Raw genomic sequence first — 21,165 nt, 5'->3', positions numbered from 1 at the left:
AAATGTACATTACAGCAAATAACGTATTGAAAACATGTGAAATATTTGATTGAATTATCTTTCAAACTACGAAAGTTACTTTACCTTATAGCACGTGGTTGTGTATTCTCTCATCCATCCCCCATTAAATATGAACATATTATATCAGTACAGTATGAAAGAAATCTAATTGGAAGACTCACCTATATTAAGTTATTTTAATTGCTTTATTATACAAATAATACCTTTTTCTAAGTCCCTCCTGTTGGCAGTAGTTCCTGATTCAGAGTCGGGACTATTTGTTTCGTGTTCTTTGGCAAAGATGTTTGGAAACCTTCAGTCATTGATTCTGCTTTAATGCCACTATCATCGCTAATATTTACTTTTATTGCTAGATTTAGATATAGAGAAGGACTGTTCACACTCTGTCAACATGGATTCAGAAAGTATCACTTTTGCACAGGTCAACTAGCTCCCAATCACATAAAGTAATGAGTGCTATTGACAGGGGATCTCAAACTGATCCCATGGTTTTATAATTCCAAAGTACATTTGATACGGTTCTCCACAAACGAATTCTAAGCAAACTGCGTGCCTATGGAGTATCGTACAATTTGTGTGAGTGGATTCGTGATTTTGTATGGGTAAAACAAACAGTTTGTAATAATTATAAAACTGAAGTGATATCTGGCGCTTCCCAAAGAAATTTTATAAACGGTCTGCTGTTTATAATCCATATAAATGATTTAGGAGATATTTTGAGCAACCATCTTCGGCTGTTTGCAGATGATGCTGTCATTTACCATCTAGTATAGTCGTCAGACAATCGAAACCAAGTGAAAATTGATTTATACAAGATATCTATGTGGTGTGAAAAATGGTAGTTGAAACTAAATAACGAAAAGCGAGTAAATCATCGAAATGAGTACTAAAGGTAATCCGTCAAATCTCGCATTCACAAAAATTCACACAAAGTTCATAGCTTTTCATTCAGCTAAATATCTAAAACTGAGAATTACGAAGCAGTTGAATTGGAACGAGCACATCGTTAATCTGGTGGAGATGTCGAACCAAAGACAGTGTCTTATTATGAAGACACTTAGACGTTGCAACAAGCCCTGTTGAGCAGCAGTATAATTTTATTGTTCATATTTGGATTTTTTAAAGTTCTACCAGGTAAACTCAGAACAGAGAAGGTTATCTCTTGGCTGTTGTGTCACTTGGTATGTCAACAACATGCGCCGCTCATGTTGCGGATGTTAGGAGGTGAAGCGAGCATTGTCACAGAACCACCAAGGCATGAAGGCAGAAGAGTAAATGTGTCAGTGGTGCATATCGAAGTAATGTGAAGTAACACTTCGAAACTTCAGCGGCAGAACGCCACTGCAAAGTCAAACGTAGGCACAAAGACCTAAGATCAGCAATCCAGAATAATTGTACACTTACTAAACAAGGCAAGTAGCGCTGATGGCACAGATGAAGGAAGGACCAACGCACTCATACACCCTGAGACACTATTTTATAGGTAGGGCTCGGTTCTTTGATTAGCGAGGCTTTCACAACTCACAGAAACATTCATTCATTCTGCCATTGTGTCCACGTTGCTAGAACCAGACATAATGACGATTTATTGAGCTTCAGTGAAACCACTACAAGCTTATCGATAACGATCTGACAGCCAACTGCTTGACAACTTCAACATGGAGACACAGACAACCCGGTGCATTACTCAGCCCTGACCTCCCGTTGAAGTCTACAATGGTTTAGCGAATGAGGAAAATGAGGGTGTGGGGCCAACCCTTCTCCTGTGAGAGTCGTCGCGGAAGATCTGCAACCTGTCATCTCCACACAGACCAGATGCAGCGCCTTCGATCAGACCTCTGACCGACTCCAATCCAGTATGGATCGACCAAGGCTGCAGCACTGCTGCCTTGATGGATCCATTCTGGATGACCAGATCCTAATCTTCACCATAACCGACATCCTGTACCACTGTCAGCTGACCTCACCTAAGCACACGAGGAGATGTGTTCGAGAACACTGTCCTGTAAAACGTCTGGGATGACGATGCTTTCATGCCTCCCCTCCCCCTCCTTGCCCCGGCTGCCGCCAGCAGAACTCGTGGCCATGGCTCACTGTCCTATTGGGCGATATCAGCACTCGCTGATGAAGCTCAGTTAAAGGGTGTGTGAAATCTTATGGGACTTAAATGCTAAGGTCATCAGTCACTAAGCTGACACAATACTTAACCTAAATTACCCTAAGGACAAACAAACACACTCATGCCCGAGGGAAGACTCAAACCTCTGCCTGGACCAGCCGCACAGACCATGACTGCAGCGCCTGAGACCGCTCGGCTAATCCTGCGCGGCCGAAGCTCAGTACTCCTTCGCAGGACTCGTTTACACCTGGACACTGACAGGCACCCTGAACGCACTGTATAGCTCTGTAAAGTCGACCTCACAAATAAATGTTATTGCTTATACCACTTCGTTACTGATGCCTCTGGGTTTAAACTGGTACACTAATACTCATTTCATCCCCTTATTTTTACACACAATTCAACAGTAGCTCTCTGTGTCGCAAAATCGGTGTCGTGATTGGCTGTCACAACAGGCAATCGTGGGATGTCTACTTCATGGACCGTCGTCGATATGTACCAGCACAGTGTTGTGTGGTGGGTAAGCTTTTTCTTTGTTGATGGCCTTTCTACTGCATTTGTGTATCTATTTGGGCCATATCAAGTCACAGAGGCATCAGGAGCACCCTTAAGGTGTAACTTCTGAAACCAAAAGAATCTCCTGATTTGTTATCGTTTAGAAAGAATGTTATACGAACTTATTTAACACTAATCTGGATTAAGACATACGTGTTGTGTCACGAAGAAACATTCCAGCAGTTAGCTAATGATTTTCGGAAAGCATATGAGAAGCAATATAGCACGAATTTTTCCGGGAAAAACTGAATACGTTAAGGCAGGAGGATAAGGAATGAGTGGAAACCTTATCATATAGGATCCGGAGTATCAATGCGCAGACATAAAATGTGATGCAAAACGCAGAAGCGGACAGAGCCATCCTCCAGGAAACAGATAATGTGGTTTTGGATGTTCTTCTGCATGGTATCACCGCCGAGATGTCACGTAGGGATGGAAAATCCTGGAATTGGTTTGGGGCTCTTATGGGTATAATGAAATTACACGGTCTAGTCACATTAATGTAACGGCCACCCAAGCTATACGTCAACGTACAGTAACGATTCACGGACGGCAGGTGTTAACAGTAACAGTGGAGCATATATAGAGTGGAGTCGTTCTCACAATGCAGAAACAGAATGATTTATCTGGTGTCCAAACAGGAATGATCAGTGGATTTGGGGCCAAGGATGGAAGCATTTTCTCCCACGCCCGGGTTACCGGGTTCGATTCCCGGCGGGGTCAGGGATTTTCTCTGCCTCGTGATGACTGGGTGTTGTGTGATGTCCTTAGGTTAGTTAGGTTTAAGTATTTCTAAGTTCTAGGGGACTGATGACCATGGATGTTAAGTCCCATAGTGCTCAGAGCCATTTGAACCATTTTTTGAAGCATTTTCGAAATGGCTAAGTTTGTAAAGAGTTCGCATGGGAAAATAACAATATTCCGAACCGGTGCCTCGGAAAGATTACTGCACCAAAGTCCATACATGACAGGGGTGCATAGTGGCAGCTGAGATGTTTACGGACGAATATACGCGCAACTGCAGCTGACCACTCAGACGAACCAAAGGGCTACCAACAGCGTCTGTCAATGACTTCAGCGAATGTTGCTGAGGATGTGCAGCCGCACAGACGACTGTTTCATGCTCCCATGCTGACCGCTATACATTGCAGATTCTAACCTACTTTAATGATACACTGAATCCTGATCTCCTACACTCTTCGGGAACAATTATAGCGCCACAGCAAGGCAAAACTTCCATGCATTAAATACTGCAACATATACAGCAATATTGAGTCCGACATACGGTAACCACAGGGAATAATACCACCAGTGTTGCAGTATATGTGATAGCAATTTACGTACTTCTCCTTTGTCTCAGACCAGAAGTATCCATTTTCCAATATCACCGACATAACATATACCTGTAGATTGATTAACTAACATAACTCGAGAATTATAGCCTAACAATCTGCGAATATGAACAACCGTAACCTGTTTCCCGCTAACTGCGAGCGTCGCATTACTATTAGGCTAACCTCGCAAGCTCCACGGCTAGACCAAAACTTCCAGGTCATCAACCATCTGTCTACAACCTGTATTAGTTCGTTCACTATGTATATTCCCGTACAGGGGAGACATTTTCACTGAAAGTCGAATTGCGGCGACTACAGCCATTGTGAACCTCATGAAATCTATTCGCAGTTGTAAATATTTACAACCATCGGCTGTATAATGGAATGACGACAACGTAAATAAGTGCCGGATCGGGACTCGGACACAGATATCACGCATATCACGTGCGGCAGCCTTACCATTAGGCTTTCCGCGCACGCTCTGCGGCCAGACACGAACTTCCCTTACGTCGCCCACCAGGTGTCTTCAGTCCGTACTCGTACATCCATCCCGCAAAGGAGTTGCCTGTCTGGTGTCGGCAAATAAATACGATACTGCAGTGGTGGTGTTGCTCAGAATGACGATGCAAAGTTCCTTCGGACATGCTTGCATGTGCGAAGGAAAAGGCACTTCTCCGCCTACAGCTCTTATGAAATACTAGAAATGTATTCGCAGGATATATGGAAAACCATCAGCTGTATAAGGGAATGCCGGGATTGAAAAATTGTGCCGGACCTGGACTCGAATCCGGATTTTCGCTTTCTGCGAGTGGTTGTCTTACTATTACGCTTGCAATATTGCTTCGTAATTCTGAACAACACATGAACTGCAATATTGTATATGAAACTTCCTGGCAGATTAAAACTGTGTGGCGGACCGAATCTCTAACTCGGGACTTTGCCTTTCGGGGGAAAGTCCCGAGTTCGAGATTCGGTCCGCCACACAGTTTTAATCCGCCAGGAAGTTTCGTATCAGTGTACTCTCCGCTGCAGAGTGAAAATCTCATTCTGGGAATATTGTATATATTCGCTGACACCAGACAAGCTACCTTTAATTAAAATGCCTCCCCCTAAGCAGGACCACACATAATGAATGTACGAGTACAGATCGTAAAAGCATGACTGATGACATATGGAGGTCTGGATCTGATCGTGGAGCGTGTTCGTATAGCCTAACGGTAAGGCGACCGCTCGCGATAAGAGGGATATTCGGATTGAGTCCCGATCCGGCACAAGTTTTCCATGTCGTCATCCATTATATAGCTAATGGTTGTCCATATTTGCCACAGCGAACACATTTCAGGTAGTTCATAACAGCTATAGTCGGCGCAGTGCCTTTTTCTTCGCACAAGCATGCATGTTTGAAGGAACATTGTATCTTAATTCTGAAAAATACAGGCGCTGGAATATCGTATAGCAAATATACACTAGGATAACTAAACCCGGGCCGCTGAAACATGTCACTTCAAGGTCATTCACCGAACGCCTTAGAGTTGGTAGAATAACTTACAAGCAAGTGAGGAACGGGGCGCCGCATCTACGGTACCAATAACAGTACCGAACAAAAGCCGGTTCCGGCGTCGACGCTACCACGTTGCCAGCTACCGTGTAAACATTTTATGTTAGTTCGCGAACGCCTGCTGTTGTGTTGTGCTACCGCCTCGACTACAGTTTTTGTTTGTTAAACAATGTCTCCCAAACCATTTCGTTCACCAAGCGACAATCCATTGCGCCGTGGAGTGCCATTAAATAGTCAGGCTTAAGAATTACTACGGAGGACGCGTAAGTCTTATGAGCAAGAAAAAGAATTTGTTTCTCTTCATGGGCATGCGTCAATTCCTGCCGATAGAGTTTTAGAGCGTACCTCAAAAACTCTACGACTCAGTGAAAGAACAGTTATAAGGAAATGGGTGCTACTTCAAGACTTACAAGACAGTGAAATTAATAGCGTGGAAGAAAGCCCCTGTGGAACAAACTGTTTTTAAGTACTCGGGGCAAGAAAAAGAAGCAGCCTCGTCCTATTACAGATATTGGTTCTTTCCAATCCGATGCAATTCGTCGGCACATATACGGATACTATAAAAGGAAAGAGCACCCCACAATAGCGAAGTTGCTAATTTCTTTAAAAGAAAGTGATCTTTACTCAGGGGGGAAACCGTCACTGAAGATGATATTAAAAAGTATGGGCTTCCGTTTTAAAAAGTTAGATGGACGAAAACTGTTACTAGAAAACGCTCATGTCGTTGCAGCTTGTACCATTTTCTTACACAAAATTGTAGGAAAGGACATACACTCAGTCATTTGGTTAGACTAAACCTGGGTCAACGGTGGAGAATCAGTTGAGAAATGCTGGACAGATGATACACCGAGTGGCAGCGGTCATCAGCCAACAGGAAGAGTATCACGATTAATTGTGGCCCATGCAGGATCTTCAGAGGGCTATGTGCCTGAAGGACTTCTAGTTCTTCGATCGAAAAAATCCGATGACTATCATGAGAATATGGACCACCCACGGAAAGAAAGTATGATGCAGTGATTGCAGGAGAGAGAGATTGTTGCGAACATGAGCATGATAAAGCTGCTGCTATTACTCGCTCGTGAAAAAAACTAAGCCTGTGACGCCTAAATACATTGTAGATGAAATTGCAAGCGAGCAGCGTCATTTGGTAATTAGGTTACCGCGTTATCACTGTCATTTTGATCCAATTGAATTGGTATGGAGTGAAGTCAAGGCGTACATTACAAGTAACAACAAGACTTTTACTGTAACAGAAGTGGAAAGACTGCTACGTGAAGGTCTTGCTACGGTAGACGCCACCTCATGGAGGAAAAAAGTAGACCATGTTGCTAAACAAATAAGAGAAGCACAGACTATAGATGGTATTATAAATGAAAACGAACAGTTAATGATTTCTCTTAATGATGATGATGATGACGAAGACAACGGTTTTGGCGCCGATTCCGATGACAGTGAAGGAGAACTGGATGGAATTGCGCCACTGACATTTCAAAAAATGGTTCAAATGGCTCTGAGCACTATGGGACTTAACGTCTGAGGTCATCAGTCCCCTAGAACGTAGAACTACACATCCATGCCCGAGGCAGGATTCCAACCCGCGACCGTAGCAGTCACGCGGTTCCGGATTGAAGCGCCTAGAACCGCTCGACCACCGCGGCCGGCATTGACATCGTAAATTGGTGAGCGTAAATGTGTGCAGAATTAATTCTTTTTCTCTCTACAGTCGGGTAGGCTACGTATTTTTTGCTTTATTTCTTTCTCTGAGTGTGGATAGCGTGTTATTTGGCATGCTTAGATTTGCATTATTACTGTAACAATTTGGACGACTTTTCATAGATAATGTCATTAACTTAAGGTGTTGTCATTTCCCGGTTTAATATACCATCAAACGCTTACGCCGCTTTCACACTATACGGTTTTGACCGTACGGCAAAAAGCCGTACGAGTTTTAGCCGTGCCTGTGTTGCTTTCACATTACACGGCTTTTTGACGTGACCAGTTGTTGGTGTCTATTCAGTTTGCTTAATGTGTGTATCAAGATGAACCGTAAACGAGTTGTTGCTTTGTGGTTGCTTCATCGTCGCCGCAAAAGAAAAGGTCGTCTTTTGTGGGTACACCCCATTAACCAGAGAAGAGACGAAGTGGGTTTATTTTATACACTCTTTGAAGATTTGAGGAACGACGGAAATAAATTCTTTAACTATTTCCGAATGTCTATTACCTCGTTTGACGAATTACATAGAAAACTAAAGGATGTGTTACAACGACAAAACACACAATTCCGCAATTGCATCCAACCTGTTCAAATGCTGGCTATCACGTTAAGGTAATTTAATACATAAAAACTAGTTCTGTTTATTTACTTATTTATTTGTGTTTTACATTTTTATTACGCTCAGATTATGAAGTAGAAAAGTCAATATCAATATCAGCAGTTGAAACCAAAGAGTTTGTAGCAGGACTGACTGTACTGTCACTTTGTGGCGACAGGCTCTCTGCAAAAACGTTGTAGAACTGCGTTGTTGATGGTGGGCCTTCATGGCTACTTGTGGAAGGCGAAGGGTATGGTGGTGGCACTTTATTAATTCGTTGATAAGAACTGCGACCTTGAGAAGTCTGTAATGGTTGTTCGAGAAAAGTAGTTGGGTTTGGTGCAGCTGGAGGAGGACGAATCTGATGCGTATGGTAAGAGGATATTGGAGCAGCATTTTCCATAGGTGAATAAGAATAAGCTTGAAATCTATTATTATAGGGCATGGGAGGTGTGTAATGGGTAAATGGAGGAGGTTGAGCTGTCAATATATTTCTCCTTTCATATATATTTTCTATAACTTTGAGGACTCCCATCTGAAACTGAAGATAATCCTGTTCATCAAATTTTTCCAGATGAGGCTTCAGACTAAGTAAAAATGACATTTTGCTGCAAGGTTTGTCTTCTTCCAGAGCTCGTAATATTTTCATTTCGATTGCATCAGGTTTTCTATGTTTTCTGTTTGTATGGCACTCGCTTTTGGATGTTTGTTGTGTGGGTGCTGTATCAAATGGCCCAGAAACATTCTCAGTATTTTCGACGGAGCCCTGCGTTTCTATATCTTCTTCCAGTCTGGCGGTGCGTTCCGATTGAAAACTGTCCTCCGTCTCTCGAGCATCATACAGCTTTTTTAGAAACTGCAGCTGATCAGAATATACATACTTTTTCATTTTCTTTGCTGCTGAGCCACTTTTTTTCGCAGCTTGAATTTTTATGTTTGACTTCACAAAGGAGTCTCGTAGATTGGTCCACCTCCGTATTACTTCTATACCTACATCAAAAGAAAACAAAACTGTATGAAAACATTTTAATTTTGTATAGAAAAAAGCAAAACTGTAACAAAAAATGTCCACTGCAAACTAAATGTCACTGATTTTTTTTCGTTTTGTTCAGGTATCTGGCAAGCGGTTGTTCCTTCACTGACTTACATTTCCAGTACAGAATTGGGATTTCTACAGCAAGTAAAGTGGTTAATGATGTATGCACAGCAATTTGGTCATCACTGCGGGAAGAATGTATACAAAGACCGACCAAAGAGGTATGGGAATCAATAGCGGCTGGATTTGAACGTACTGCTAATTTCCCCCACTGCTTAGGAGCGGTGGATGGAAAACATATCCGTCTTACTGCCCCATTTAATAGCGGATCAATGTACTTCAATTACAAAGAATACTTTTCTGTGGTTCTGATGGCTGTAGCGGATTCCAACTACAGGTTCATTTATGTCGACGTAGGAAGTTATGGCAAAGACTGTGACTCTTCAGTGTTCAGACGGTCCAGTTTATGGAAGTCAATAGAAAGTAATTCCCTGGAATTTCCAGACGTCCAATGTCTGCCTGGTACGGAAGGTCCAAAAGTACCCTACTTCTTCGTGGGAGACGCAGCATTTGGCCTACACACGCATTTGCTCCGGCCTTTTGGGGGAACAAACTTGACAGTTGAGAAACGTGTATTTAATTACCGTTTGTGCAGAGCAAGGAGGTATGTGGAATGTGCTTTTGGCATCCTCACCAATAAGTGGCGGTTGTTTCACCGACCTTTAAATGTTCATCCAGATTTTGCAGTAAAAATGGTTAAAGCTTGCATTGTTTTACACAATTTTGTACGTCAGAGAGATGGATTTATAATTGAAGACACCACATCCTTCACTGGTTTGGAAGACTTAGCCCAAGATGCCAACATAAGAGGAGGACTGACAGCCAACGCCATAAGGAACACTCTTTGTAAATATTTTATGACAAATGCTGGAAGCGTGTCATGGCAGATGTCAAAGATATAAATTAACAAGCCTTTTCCTTTTTGTAGATTGTTTGTGAAAGCCTGCGACTGTATAGTAAATAGTTTTCTTTATAAATAAATTACTGCTACCACTCACGTTTTTAATCGTTTTGTTTATATTTTGTACGACGCGTTTCGGGAAATAATTCCGATCTTCAAGTGCGTTTTTTTCTCTAAGTTTTCATTATGTGTAGTGTTTTTTTATTTGTGAGGTCTTGTGCGTGTTTCTCTTATAAATTACAGTAAAGAAAACAGAATGCAAGACCTGACACATAAAAAGACACCACACATGATGAAAACTTAGAGAAAAACGCACTTAAGGATGGGAATTATTTCCCGAAACGCGTCGTGCAAAATATAAACAAAACAAAAAAAACGTGACTGGTAGCAGTAATTTACTTATAAACAAACGATTTACTTTTAGAATAAAATTTATAACGTTAAATAAAAACTGTTTAAAACGTATTAAATGTAATATTAATATATTAAATAAATACTTACCAAACGCATTTTTATCTTTGTCTTCCATCTCATCAAAATCTTGCTTCAGTGCTACGCAAACTTCCCGCCAAGCATTCTTTGTAGCAATACGATCTCTATACGCATCTAGAGTTTTGTCCCACAGAACAGGTCTTACTTCCACCAAGGTTATCAAAAGTTCAGTATCAATTTCATCCATTCTTCTACACTTTTCAGTAAACAAGAATAAACACAAATGAATAAAACGACACTACAACGAACTAGTCGACGCCGTACGGCTCAAAACCGTCCAGTGTGAAAGCATGCACTTAGTCACGTAGGCCACTGTTGTCGAACTTGCCGTACGGCGACCGTCTGTTGTAGTGGCAAGACACGGCTGCAGCACGGCACGGCAGCGGCATTTTGCCGTCGCCGTATAATGTGAAAGGCGCCATACATTTCTTCACACCTACAGCCGTACGGCTTTTTGCCGTACGGTCAAAACCGTATAGTGTGAAAGCGGCGTTAGTCTTCGTCGTCGTTCTCTCCATTGTTAGAAAAACTTACTTTGTTGCACTTACGTGTTTTTATTGCGGTTTTCAGTCCAGAGACCGGTTTGATGCAGCTTTACATGCTACTCTATCCTGTGCAAGCTTCTTCATCTCCCAGTACCTACTGCAACCTACATCCTTCTGAATCTGTTTAGTGTATTCATCTCTTGGTCTCCCTCTACGACTTTTACCCTCCACGCTGCCCTCCAATACGAAATTGGTGATCCCTTGATGCCTCAGAATATATGCTATCAAGCGATCCCTTCTTCTAGTCAAGTTGTGCCACAAATTTCTCTTCTTCCCAATTCTATTAAATACCTCCTCATTAGTTATGCGATCCACCCATCTAATCTTCAGCATTCTTCTGTAGCACCACATTTCGAAATCTTCTATTCTCTTTTTGTCTAAACTGTTTATCGTCCACGTTTCACTTCCATACATGGCTACACTCCATGCAAATACTTTCAGAAACGACTTCGTGACATGGCTGTTGATATACTTTCCGGTATGTGAGGTCGTGGTCCAAGAACTTTTCTGCTCCTTACGTTTCGTCCAGGACTGCGCTGGACTTCCTCAGAGGCGCTGCTCAGACTCAGTCGGCAAGACTCAGCGGAGCAGCGCCTCTGAGGAAGTCCAGCGCAGTCCTGGACGAAACGTAAGGAGCAGAAAAGTTCTAGGACCACGACCTCACATACCGGAAAGTATATCAACAGCCATGTCATCCGGTCGTGAAAGTCTTCATTCTACGACTTCGTGACACGTGTGAACGTTGATTGTAGCTTACGTACTTTGGAGTTGTGGGCGTGTGCGGTGGCAGCTATTGCAACCTCGCAGTCGCAGTGAGGCCAACCACACGCGAGCTGTCAAGTACATGTTTCACCGGCCCTAATATATAGTACTATAGTAACTCGCAAACACGAAAATAAGTAATATGCAGAATGACTGTGCGAAGGGCTTAGTTAACTGAAACGTAAGAACAATGGTATATAATTAGGAAACAAAGAGAAAATTAATATGAGCCAGCACTCACGAGCAAAAAGGTTGGTACTATTACGTAAGTAGATCTGTGTGATAGTTGCAGAGGATAACCACAGGCAACATTCGGGACTTTTTTTTGAAATAAGGGAGGAGTATTGCACAGCATAATAGCTTTATGGTACATGTTTAAATATTTTAAAGTTTTATCAGGCGAGCTCACAAGAGAGAAGGCTGTCTCTGATTCGTTGTGCCAATTGGAATGTCAGCATGAGGTACCGCCGACGTAACGGACGTCAGAACATGAATCAGGCATTGCCAGACGACGTCAGCGGTAGAACAGCCGGAGAGCAAATATCGCAGTGCTACACGACAAGGTTATGAGAAGTAGCACCTCAGAACTTCAGCAGCGGAGTGTCACTGCAAAGCCAAACATAGACAGATATTGCCTTCTTCTTTTCAGTGTTTACCAGATGTCCCACTCCACGCCGATTCTTCGGAGAACCGCCTCATTCCTTACCTTACCAGTCCAAGTGATTTTTGACATTCTTCTGTAGTACCTCGACTCAAAGGCTTCGATGCTCTTCTGTTCTGGATTTTCCACAGACCAAGTCAGTAACAATGCCGTACTCGAAATATACATTCTTAGAAATTTTGGATACCAGCAGACTTCTCTTGGCCAGGAATGCCTTTTTCCCCAGTTTTAGTCTCAATTTTATGTCCTCCTTGCTCCGTCCGTCATAGGTTATTTTCCTACCTAGGTAAAAGAATTCCTTAACTTCGTCTACTTCGTGATCCCCGGTTGTAATGTTAAGTTTCTTGCTGTTATCATTTGAGCTACCTCTCATTACCATGATCTTTATTCGATTTCCTCTTCATTCAATTTACTCCACAACCTATACTAATTAGAGGGTTCACTCCGTTCAAAGCACACCGCAATTCCCCTTCACTGACGATAGCAAAGCCATCTACAAATGTTATCATTGAAATACTTTCACCCTGAATTTTAATCCTACTCTTGAACCTATCTTTCATTCCCTCATTCTTATTCGATGTAACTATTGAACAGTGGGAGGAAAGACTGCATCTCTGTATTACGTCCTTTTTAATCCGACAACTTTGTTCTTGGTCTTCCAGTCTTAATTTTCCCTCTTGGTTCTTATATATACTGTATATTGCTCGCCTTTTCCTGTAGATTGCCCCTATTTTTCTCAAATTTCAAACATTTTGCGCCATTTTACATTGACGAACGCTATTTACAGGTCGACAAATTCAATGAACATGTCTTGATTTTCCTTCAGTCTTAGTTCCATTATCAAGCGCAACGTTACTGCTGCCTCTTGGTACTTTATCTTTCCTAACCCTAAAATGATCGTCATCTAACACATACTCAGTTTTCTTTTCCATTTTCCTGTATAATATTCTTGTCATCCACTTGGATCTATGATCTGTTAGACTTATTGCGCGATAATTGTCGCACTTGTCCACTTCTGCAGTCTTCGGAATTGTACGGATTATATTTTTCCGAAAGTCACATGGTATGTCACCAGACTCGTACGTTCCACACACCAACGTGAATAGTCGTTTTGTTTTCACTTACCCCAACGATTTTAGATATTCCTATGGCATGTTAATTAACCCTTGTGCCTTATTTGATCTTGTGTCTTCTGATTATAATACGGGACAACCTAACTCTTCTCTGTCGACTTCTGTTTCTTCTATCAAGTCATCAGATAAGTCCTCTCCTCTGCCATTTTATGGTGGAATTCCCACTGAACTCGTGATGTTGCCACACTTGCTTTTAATTCAACTGAAGACAGTTTTGACTCTCCTGTGTGCTGAAGCCATCCTTCTGGCAATGATTTCTTTTCCGATGTCTTCACATTTTTCATTCGGCTTTGTGTCGTATCTTCCCTGTCTGTCTATTTCTTTTATAAGTGACTTTTATTTCTGTCTTCCTGAATTTCCTTGCATATTTTTTGTTCTTTTTCTTTCGACGATCAGCTGAAGTATATCGTCTGTCATCCATGCTTTCTTCTTTCCATCTTCTGTGAATGTCCGAATCCTGAGTATCTGCAGCAGTCTTTCGGGATCCATGGTGGATGACTAGAGCCTTGTCTTCAAAACAACTGGCATCCTGGAGCACAGTGGGCTGCACTCACCTAAGTGCCCAACGGGCTGTATTTGAGAGTAGTGATGTGTGGGGCGTGCACTGTGCCACAGAGTGTCTGGGTTGGCGACGTCTTCTCATCTCCCCAACTACCGCCGAACAACTCGTGGCTGTGGCTCTCTGATTTACAGGGCTACGTCACGTCTCGCTGAGGAGGTGTTAGCAAGTCTTCGGGGCACGAGCTTATGCCTGGCTGCAGACTCTGCCAAGAAGATGCAAACGCAGCCTGCGAAATGAACGTTATTGCTAATAACACTGTACCAATGACACCTTTGGGCATAAACCCGAACTCTCGGTCACACTCGGTGCCTGAACTTCCCCATACAATGCGACCAAGCTGTGTGGATCGCAATGGTGCTAAAGAAAATGCCTACACTATGATTGTTCATCATCTGATAGAATACTGCAGTGCGGTATGGGATACTTACCAGATAGTACTGACGGAGGACACTGACAAAATTTGAAGAAGGGCACTGCGTATTGTATTGTGGCGAAACAGGGGAGAGACTGTTATGGACATGATGCTGGAGTTAGGGTTGGAAAGGCGGTTTTCGTTTCGGTGAGATCTCCAACTTTCTCCTCCGAATGTGAAAATATTTTGTTGACACCCAACTTCATAGGGAGTCATCATCATTGTAATAAAATAAGACAGACCAGAGCTCATACGAAAACATGTAAGCGTTCATTTCTCCAGAGCACTGTTCGATAGTAGAATGGAAGAGAAATTGAGTGAAAGTTGTTCTATGAATGCTCTGCTTGCCCTCATGCTTTCCTCGGTCGTTTCTTGTTTCATCCCGGACCTGTCCATTCACCTCAAATGTCATCCACTGAACAATTTGCCATCTGCTTACGCTTCGCGCTCATCCACAACCAACCACATGAGTTCGTTGACTATGTGGTCTGTCGATCCTAAGACTTAAATTAAGTACAAGTTGATGAATTCAGAATCTTGGCCGTATTTTGATTTATTTAAATATATTTCCTGTTACGGGTTTACAGCCATCATCTGAGAGTAAAAATAGCAACAATGTGTTGTACCCACAGCAGTCAAATCGGACACAAAACATTGCATTCTGTGCTTTCCTGACATGCTACGATTTGAAAAGGTTGTTGGGGCAGCTCATGGTCGTTCCACCAAATTCCAGTGTTGGGCAACGAATCTCATTCTGTTGCTGTAAACATTTAATCTCTAGTAGACATACAGACCAATTTCGCTAATTAATAACGTTTTCTACATATTTTGTGAAAGAAGATTAAATAATTTAGTTCAGCAGGTGAAACTTATTTTACTTATTTAACTTCAAATGCGTTCGGGGCATTTTATACATACAACACAGCGCAAAATTCAGAAATCTGTGACAAAATTGTAATACAGCAGGACATGAAACACGCCTTAAGAAAATTAATATCCGCATACTTTATCTTGAATGTAAAGACGTTGAAGATTGTGTCATTCAAAGTTAAGTTGACCCACTACCTAATCAAATTAAAAAATCACGATGTTTTGTTTATCAGAGAAATAGCATTATTTGCATTTACCCATCCCCTGTCTGGCTTCTAGACTGCATAATCTCAGAAAATGAAATTAACTTACGAATTTCACGTTCTATTAATGTTCTCGAGTGCATGTTTGATGACCACATCAAACTTGCTATAGTACATTTCGTTTTATGGTGTTGCTTAAAACATTTTCTTATTCCAGGTTCGTCGCGTTCCTCCAGGACATCATGAGCCCCATTGCAATGACGCAGTTCGTCATGAGCGTTGTCATCACATGCATGGCGTTATTTCAGGCAACTTATGTAAGTATTCTTCTTCACGATATCACAGTATACATTTCATAACTGGCACCAAAGCAACAATTTGAAGAAACGCCATTCCCATAAGGCTACACCCTAGATTAAAAATGGAAGTTTTCCGTGAATCAGTGCTTCCATTGTCTCCGTACTACCATTCTCCTACTTCGACGGAGTCTGGCAGGACCACCCCTGAAGCTTACATCAAATGCCTTTCTTCATACGCAATTAATCACACTGTTCTTCGGTTTCTATTCACTTCCTCGAAGGGATATTAAGCTAGGAATGACTACCCGCAACACTAGTAAAAACAACGAAGTCTCCTAGAAGACTGAAAGAGACATCAAGTGAGCTGCTGCTGAAAAATGTTCCAAATATGTAGCAAGAGCTCAACGTCTGTTACATCAAATCCACATAAGATTTGGAAACATTGTTTATTAAAACGTGATGAACTACCAGAAACAAGTCATTCTAAAAAGATTGGAAAGGATTTACGAAACGATAATCGTATGTCTTAAGGACACTACTAATTCGTTGGCTTCGCCTGGACACGGTAGTTTACACGTCCCTATCACACACTTGTAATAACAGAAAAAGTCATACATATGAACTTACGACCAGTAAACATGTTCTTGTCGCAAAGAAATCTATACGGACTAATGTTTATCTTTCGTCCGTTAACCATGAAAGTCTTGAGTGTGTGTAAATGAATTTAACTGAACTAGAACTAATCGTGATACGGACACATCTTTGAGAACCAAGACTAGAATAAACATAGGCCACGAACTGACAAACACTATGAAAGATCGTGGCCCTAGCAGTGAATCTTAAGGTGGGGACTTTACATTTTATCAGATGTAATAAGGGACACCAAATTTACACGAATCAAGGACATGATTTAAGTGAACTCTTCGCATTACTACTAAAAGCATTGGAATGGACTGACATCTAAACAATTCATTGAGCAGAGAGATGTACAAGCCCAGAACATGGTCTACGAGAGTCAGAAAAGTAGACTATCAGTTGGCAATGTGATTTGGTGGGAGTGCTATACATATCTGGGAGTCACATAAGTATCAGACTTTGTGCATTTATGTCGACCGTGGCTACTGTATCTATTACGGTGATTGTTTGTATGTGCGGAAAGCAAAAGAAGACCCATGCAAATGAGAATGCACTGACGAACGAGAGAGAGAGCGATATAGATCATGAACCTGTGCTCCTAGCTTGTGATAGTCCTAACATGCCTCAGCTCCTAATTATGCTCACCACTTCGGTCCGCGCGATATGTGCAGGGCGGCGACACCGTACGATGCTAGAATCACCCTGCCTAAGAGTCGAATACTGGTCCCCAGCCTGCTGAAGGAGTCTGCTAATCCAGTTGAGAGTGCAGCTCGTGGAGTACCAAGTCCAGAAATGAAGACATTTTCTCCGTTGTCAGTTAAGAACTGACTGTACCGTTATTCCCACCAAGAATCTTGGCAACCAATGATCTTTATAGTTATAATGGTCCACCAGTGCATTAATTGTTTCCTTAACAGAGTATTCCTTCAAAAGGAGACAAAACGTAAATAAAAACAGCAGTCTTCATTTCTTTCCCACTATTCTAAAAAGCTTTCAGCTACCTGTTAATACCTAATGATGACACAACAATGTCAACAGTCAGTGCCCTCTCAAGCAGCGGCCAGCCTTGCATCACTGGTTCCGGGGTAAGCTAGAAACGCTTTTCTCGAGGCTAGCTGCAAACTCTACGGCGTCATCTGAACCTCTGGTATGTCAGAGCTGTTTTACGAAGTTTTTTGGGAAGATGGGAGACGTTTATAAGCTGATTGCACCTACCTAAACGTGGCTATAATGCTAAGCTCCTCTCCACAGGGTTCTGACACGTGGAACGAATTCTTGCGACTTGGCCGTCCAAACTGGATACTTGCAATAAATCGCACAGTATGCTTCGGGCCAGTATGTCTTGGAACATAAGACACAAACAGCCGAGATGAGATGGCAGAGACTGGACATTCGCACGTGCAACATGAAGCTCGGTTCATCTGCTGAGCAGAGCTGCAACTCTGGGTCAGCGCTGGTGAGGGACCGATGCATAACTAAATGGACTGAGATGGAGGACAGCCGGTTCTCGGAAGTGAAATCTGCAGGTATCTTTTCGGAGGGCGGCGTTCTTGTGGCCACGGACAGAGAGTTTTGTATTGGAGTAAGCGCATGTTTGTATGTATGTGCTGGAGCGCTGTATATTAAATGAATATATATATATATATATATATATATATATATATATATATATATATATATATATATATATGTTGTAAACGTGTAAGCGTAAAAAACGAATTGTTCGTATGGCATTGACGGACGGTAGTTCCCACCTGGGGGAGTTCGGGAGTCGAGTTGCAAGGCTTTCCAATTGACGGCACACTCGACGATTTGCATTCCATGATGATGAGGACAACACAACACCCAGTCCCATGTGGAGTATATAGATATACACCATATGGTACTTTAGTAGGTATATATTAACACACGAATGTTCGAGTGCAACATTGTGTCAAAAGTTCAAAGCCGTCATTGGAGAAGTTCAATACATGTATATAAATAATAATATAACGTATAAATATATAAACACAAATGTAAGTGTTCTTCGGTTCAAAGTCTTAAATCTCCTATTCACTGACAGCTTTGAAATTGGGACACAGTGTTGCATTCAAATACATGTATGTTTCTACATATCTTCTAGAGTATCACATATAACGCGAATATGTAAGAATCATTGGGAAATAGGAGATGGGTAGAGACAGGGGACAGAAGGAGATGGACAAAGAGGGCGACGAGAAGATGCACATAGGGGAGGTGGAGATAGACAGAGACGGCTAGAGAAAGTGACAAGACGAGATGTAGTGAGAAGGGGAGGGGAAGATGGACAAGGAAAGGAAAGAGGAGGCGATGGACAGAAAGAGCGGAAGAGAGAGGGGCAGGAAGAGATGGAGAGAGAAGGGCAAGGAGAGATGAGCATAGGAAGAGAGGAAGAGATAATTTTAAGAGAGAGAGGGGTAAGGAAGAGGAAGTGGGCAAAGAGAGGGGAGGGGTATATGGAAAGAGAAAAGGTGGATAAGGATTCTGTACATCCAGTTCCTATACACATTTGAAACGTGTTCCCTTTTCACTATTTTGTTTTTAACCAGACTGAACTACAGCAATACTTGGCAGGGAATAGCTAGATATAAAAGTCCGTGTAGTACAGGAGTAACGATATTGTTCTTTGATTTTGAGTGCTATGATTCAGTGCGATAATTAATCTTCTATTTATTGTAGGCTTTATAATGAATAATCCGAATGTGTAAAATTGTCAATCTAACAACTAAATAGAATAGTCTGAATATCGACTCAGAAATTCAGCCTCCTAGATAAGATTACGCAAATTTACAAATCATACTTTAAATTAATCACAGTTTACTATTACAATCACCTTTCTTTCTTAAGTACTTCAGTATTGAGGGTATGTGATGCACACATTAGTTAACAACACAACATTTATTCCTTTTATTCAATGGAAAAAATACTTTGCCTGAGAATGCATTCCGCATAGCTACTTTCACAGTGATAAATTAAACATTTTCTCTGAAAATTCTTCAAAATATGTAGCAACTAATCGACTCATTAAACTCTAATGCTGAAGTAAGGTCTAATCAAAATCGATAGCATAAGTGAGATTCGTAAAATTTCTGTTGTGTCTTTTATATTTTCTAATAGTCAACGTGCAGAATGAATGTGAATACATCCATGTTTTATCCATGTGTATAAATGTCTCCCGAATCTAACTACACTGACAGTCAAAGATATGCAGCTTGCAGTAAAAATGGCTCGAAATAAAATAGTATTGTGTTATAGAAACATTTGTTCCAGTGTTGCAATGGAAGGGCTGGCTTAGTTTAGTTTAGCTTTAGTTATGTCATGTTCCATGGACCATTTTCCGGATTATTTTATCGATATAATCTGGAGCAAATCAGATTACAAGATATATATACACACATGAATAGTTCTAGTACTGAAAGTTTTAGTTCTAGACATGCAACTACATTTAGAGGTACATTTCATTTTTTTCTTTTTTTTACCATTTCTGAAACAAAAACTCGTCCATGGAGTAGACGGAGTTTTCCAAAAGAAATGACTTTAATCTAGATTTAAAACTTGATCTCCTACCTGCCAGACACTTTATGTTGATGAGGAAATGATCAAAGATTTTTGTTGCTGAATAGTGTAGTACTTCTTGAGCAACCTTGGACGACTTTACCTTCGGGATGACGCCAACTTCGTTATTTTCGCCCTCAGGAATGCTAATCATACATCTTCAATATCCGAAAATGGTAAATAAAGTGAAACTGGTGTTAGAAATTTTATGGGTTGGTGTATGTGCACATAATTATTCTGTCTCTTGGTGTGTTGTCTTCTCGAAACAATCAGCAACATAGAGAGCTACGCTAGACAATATTTGTTACGAAATGTGGAGAAAGTCGTAAGAAAGAAGATATATGTCCAGTTAGTGTACAGAATTTTCTCCTTCTGCGGATAAAATAAGGATTTATTAGAGGAGCAGGAAGATCTTCACTTTCATGTACATGGAAGAGAGTAGAAAGAACACAAAAACAGACTATGTATTGCAATGAATTCATGAGAACCGTAACCAAGAACAATGTTTTTCACTTTGTTACTGCCTTCGTGATTCAAGCCACACATTTTTTTTTCAGGTTCTTACGTATGTCTCTTGATTTTTCGCAGAGTGAAGAGTTCAGTGCGGTACTGAAATGTGCATCTTTCCTTACAATTCCTGTCGGCCAGCTGTATCTTTATTGTTGGGCAGCGACTAATGTAACAGCACAGGTGAGCATGGGATCAACCTCGAGCGCTGATAGACCAACTTGTGTCCATACTTTTGTCGGCAATGTCCACTACCGTCATTCATCTGATATGAGGCTCATATCTCTCAGGAAACCAAACCAAGGTGTTTCGTTTATTAACGCTATCATTTTTCTGTAACCAATTAATGGTGGCTCAGAAAGAGAGCCGGTTTTGATACACCAAAGTAAAGAAAATTATTTTTAAGTAAAACATAAACAAAATACCTAAACATATTCATCTAACCTTCCTGCATGATACATGAAAAATGTGAGGCGAATGACCACTACTTAGCTAGCTTGCAATAGCTCTGTCCATAAAATTCACTATGACTCCACGACAAGATTCCACATCCATTTAGCTGACAGGTTGTCGAATTTCCTGCTTCAAATCATGGATGTTTCGGAGTTTATTGG

The 21,165-nt window shown here is 41.4% G+C and overlaps 1 protein-coding gene across 1 annotated transcript in view; it reads left to right on the top strand.

Moving 5' to 3' along the window:
• Positions 1 to 21,165, top strand: part of LOC124545811 (odorant receptor 43a-like) — a 59,644-nt gene that overhangs the window by 20,035 nt on the left and 18,444 nt on the right. The window contains exons 2-3 of the mRNA XM_047124757.1: positions 15,754 to 15,853; positions 20,633 to 20,734. Of these exons, the coding sequence (XP_046980713.1) occupies positions 15,754 to 15,853; positions 20,633 to 20,734 (202 nt within the window). The remainder of the gene's footprint in view (positions 1 to 15,753; positions 15,854 to 20,632; positions 20,735 to 21,165) is intronic.

Source organism: Schistocerca americana, chromosome 8, assembly GCF_021461395.2.
Source record: "Schistocerca americana isolate TAMUIC-IGC-003095 chromosome 8, iqSchAmer2.1, whole genome shotgun sequence".
Classification (NCBI taxonomy): Eukaryota; Metazoa; Arthropoda; class Insecta; order Orthoptera; family Acrididae; genus Schistocerca; species Schistocerca americana.
This window is presented reverse-complemented; position numbering and strand designations above follow the sequence as displayed.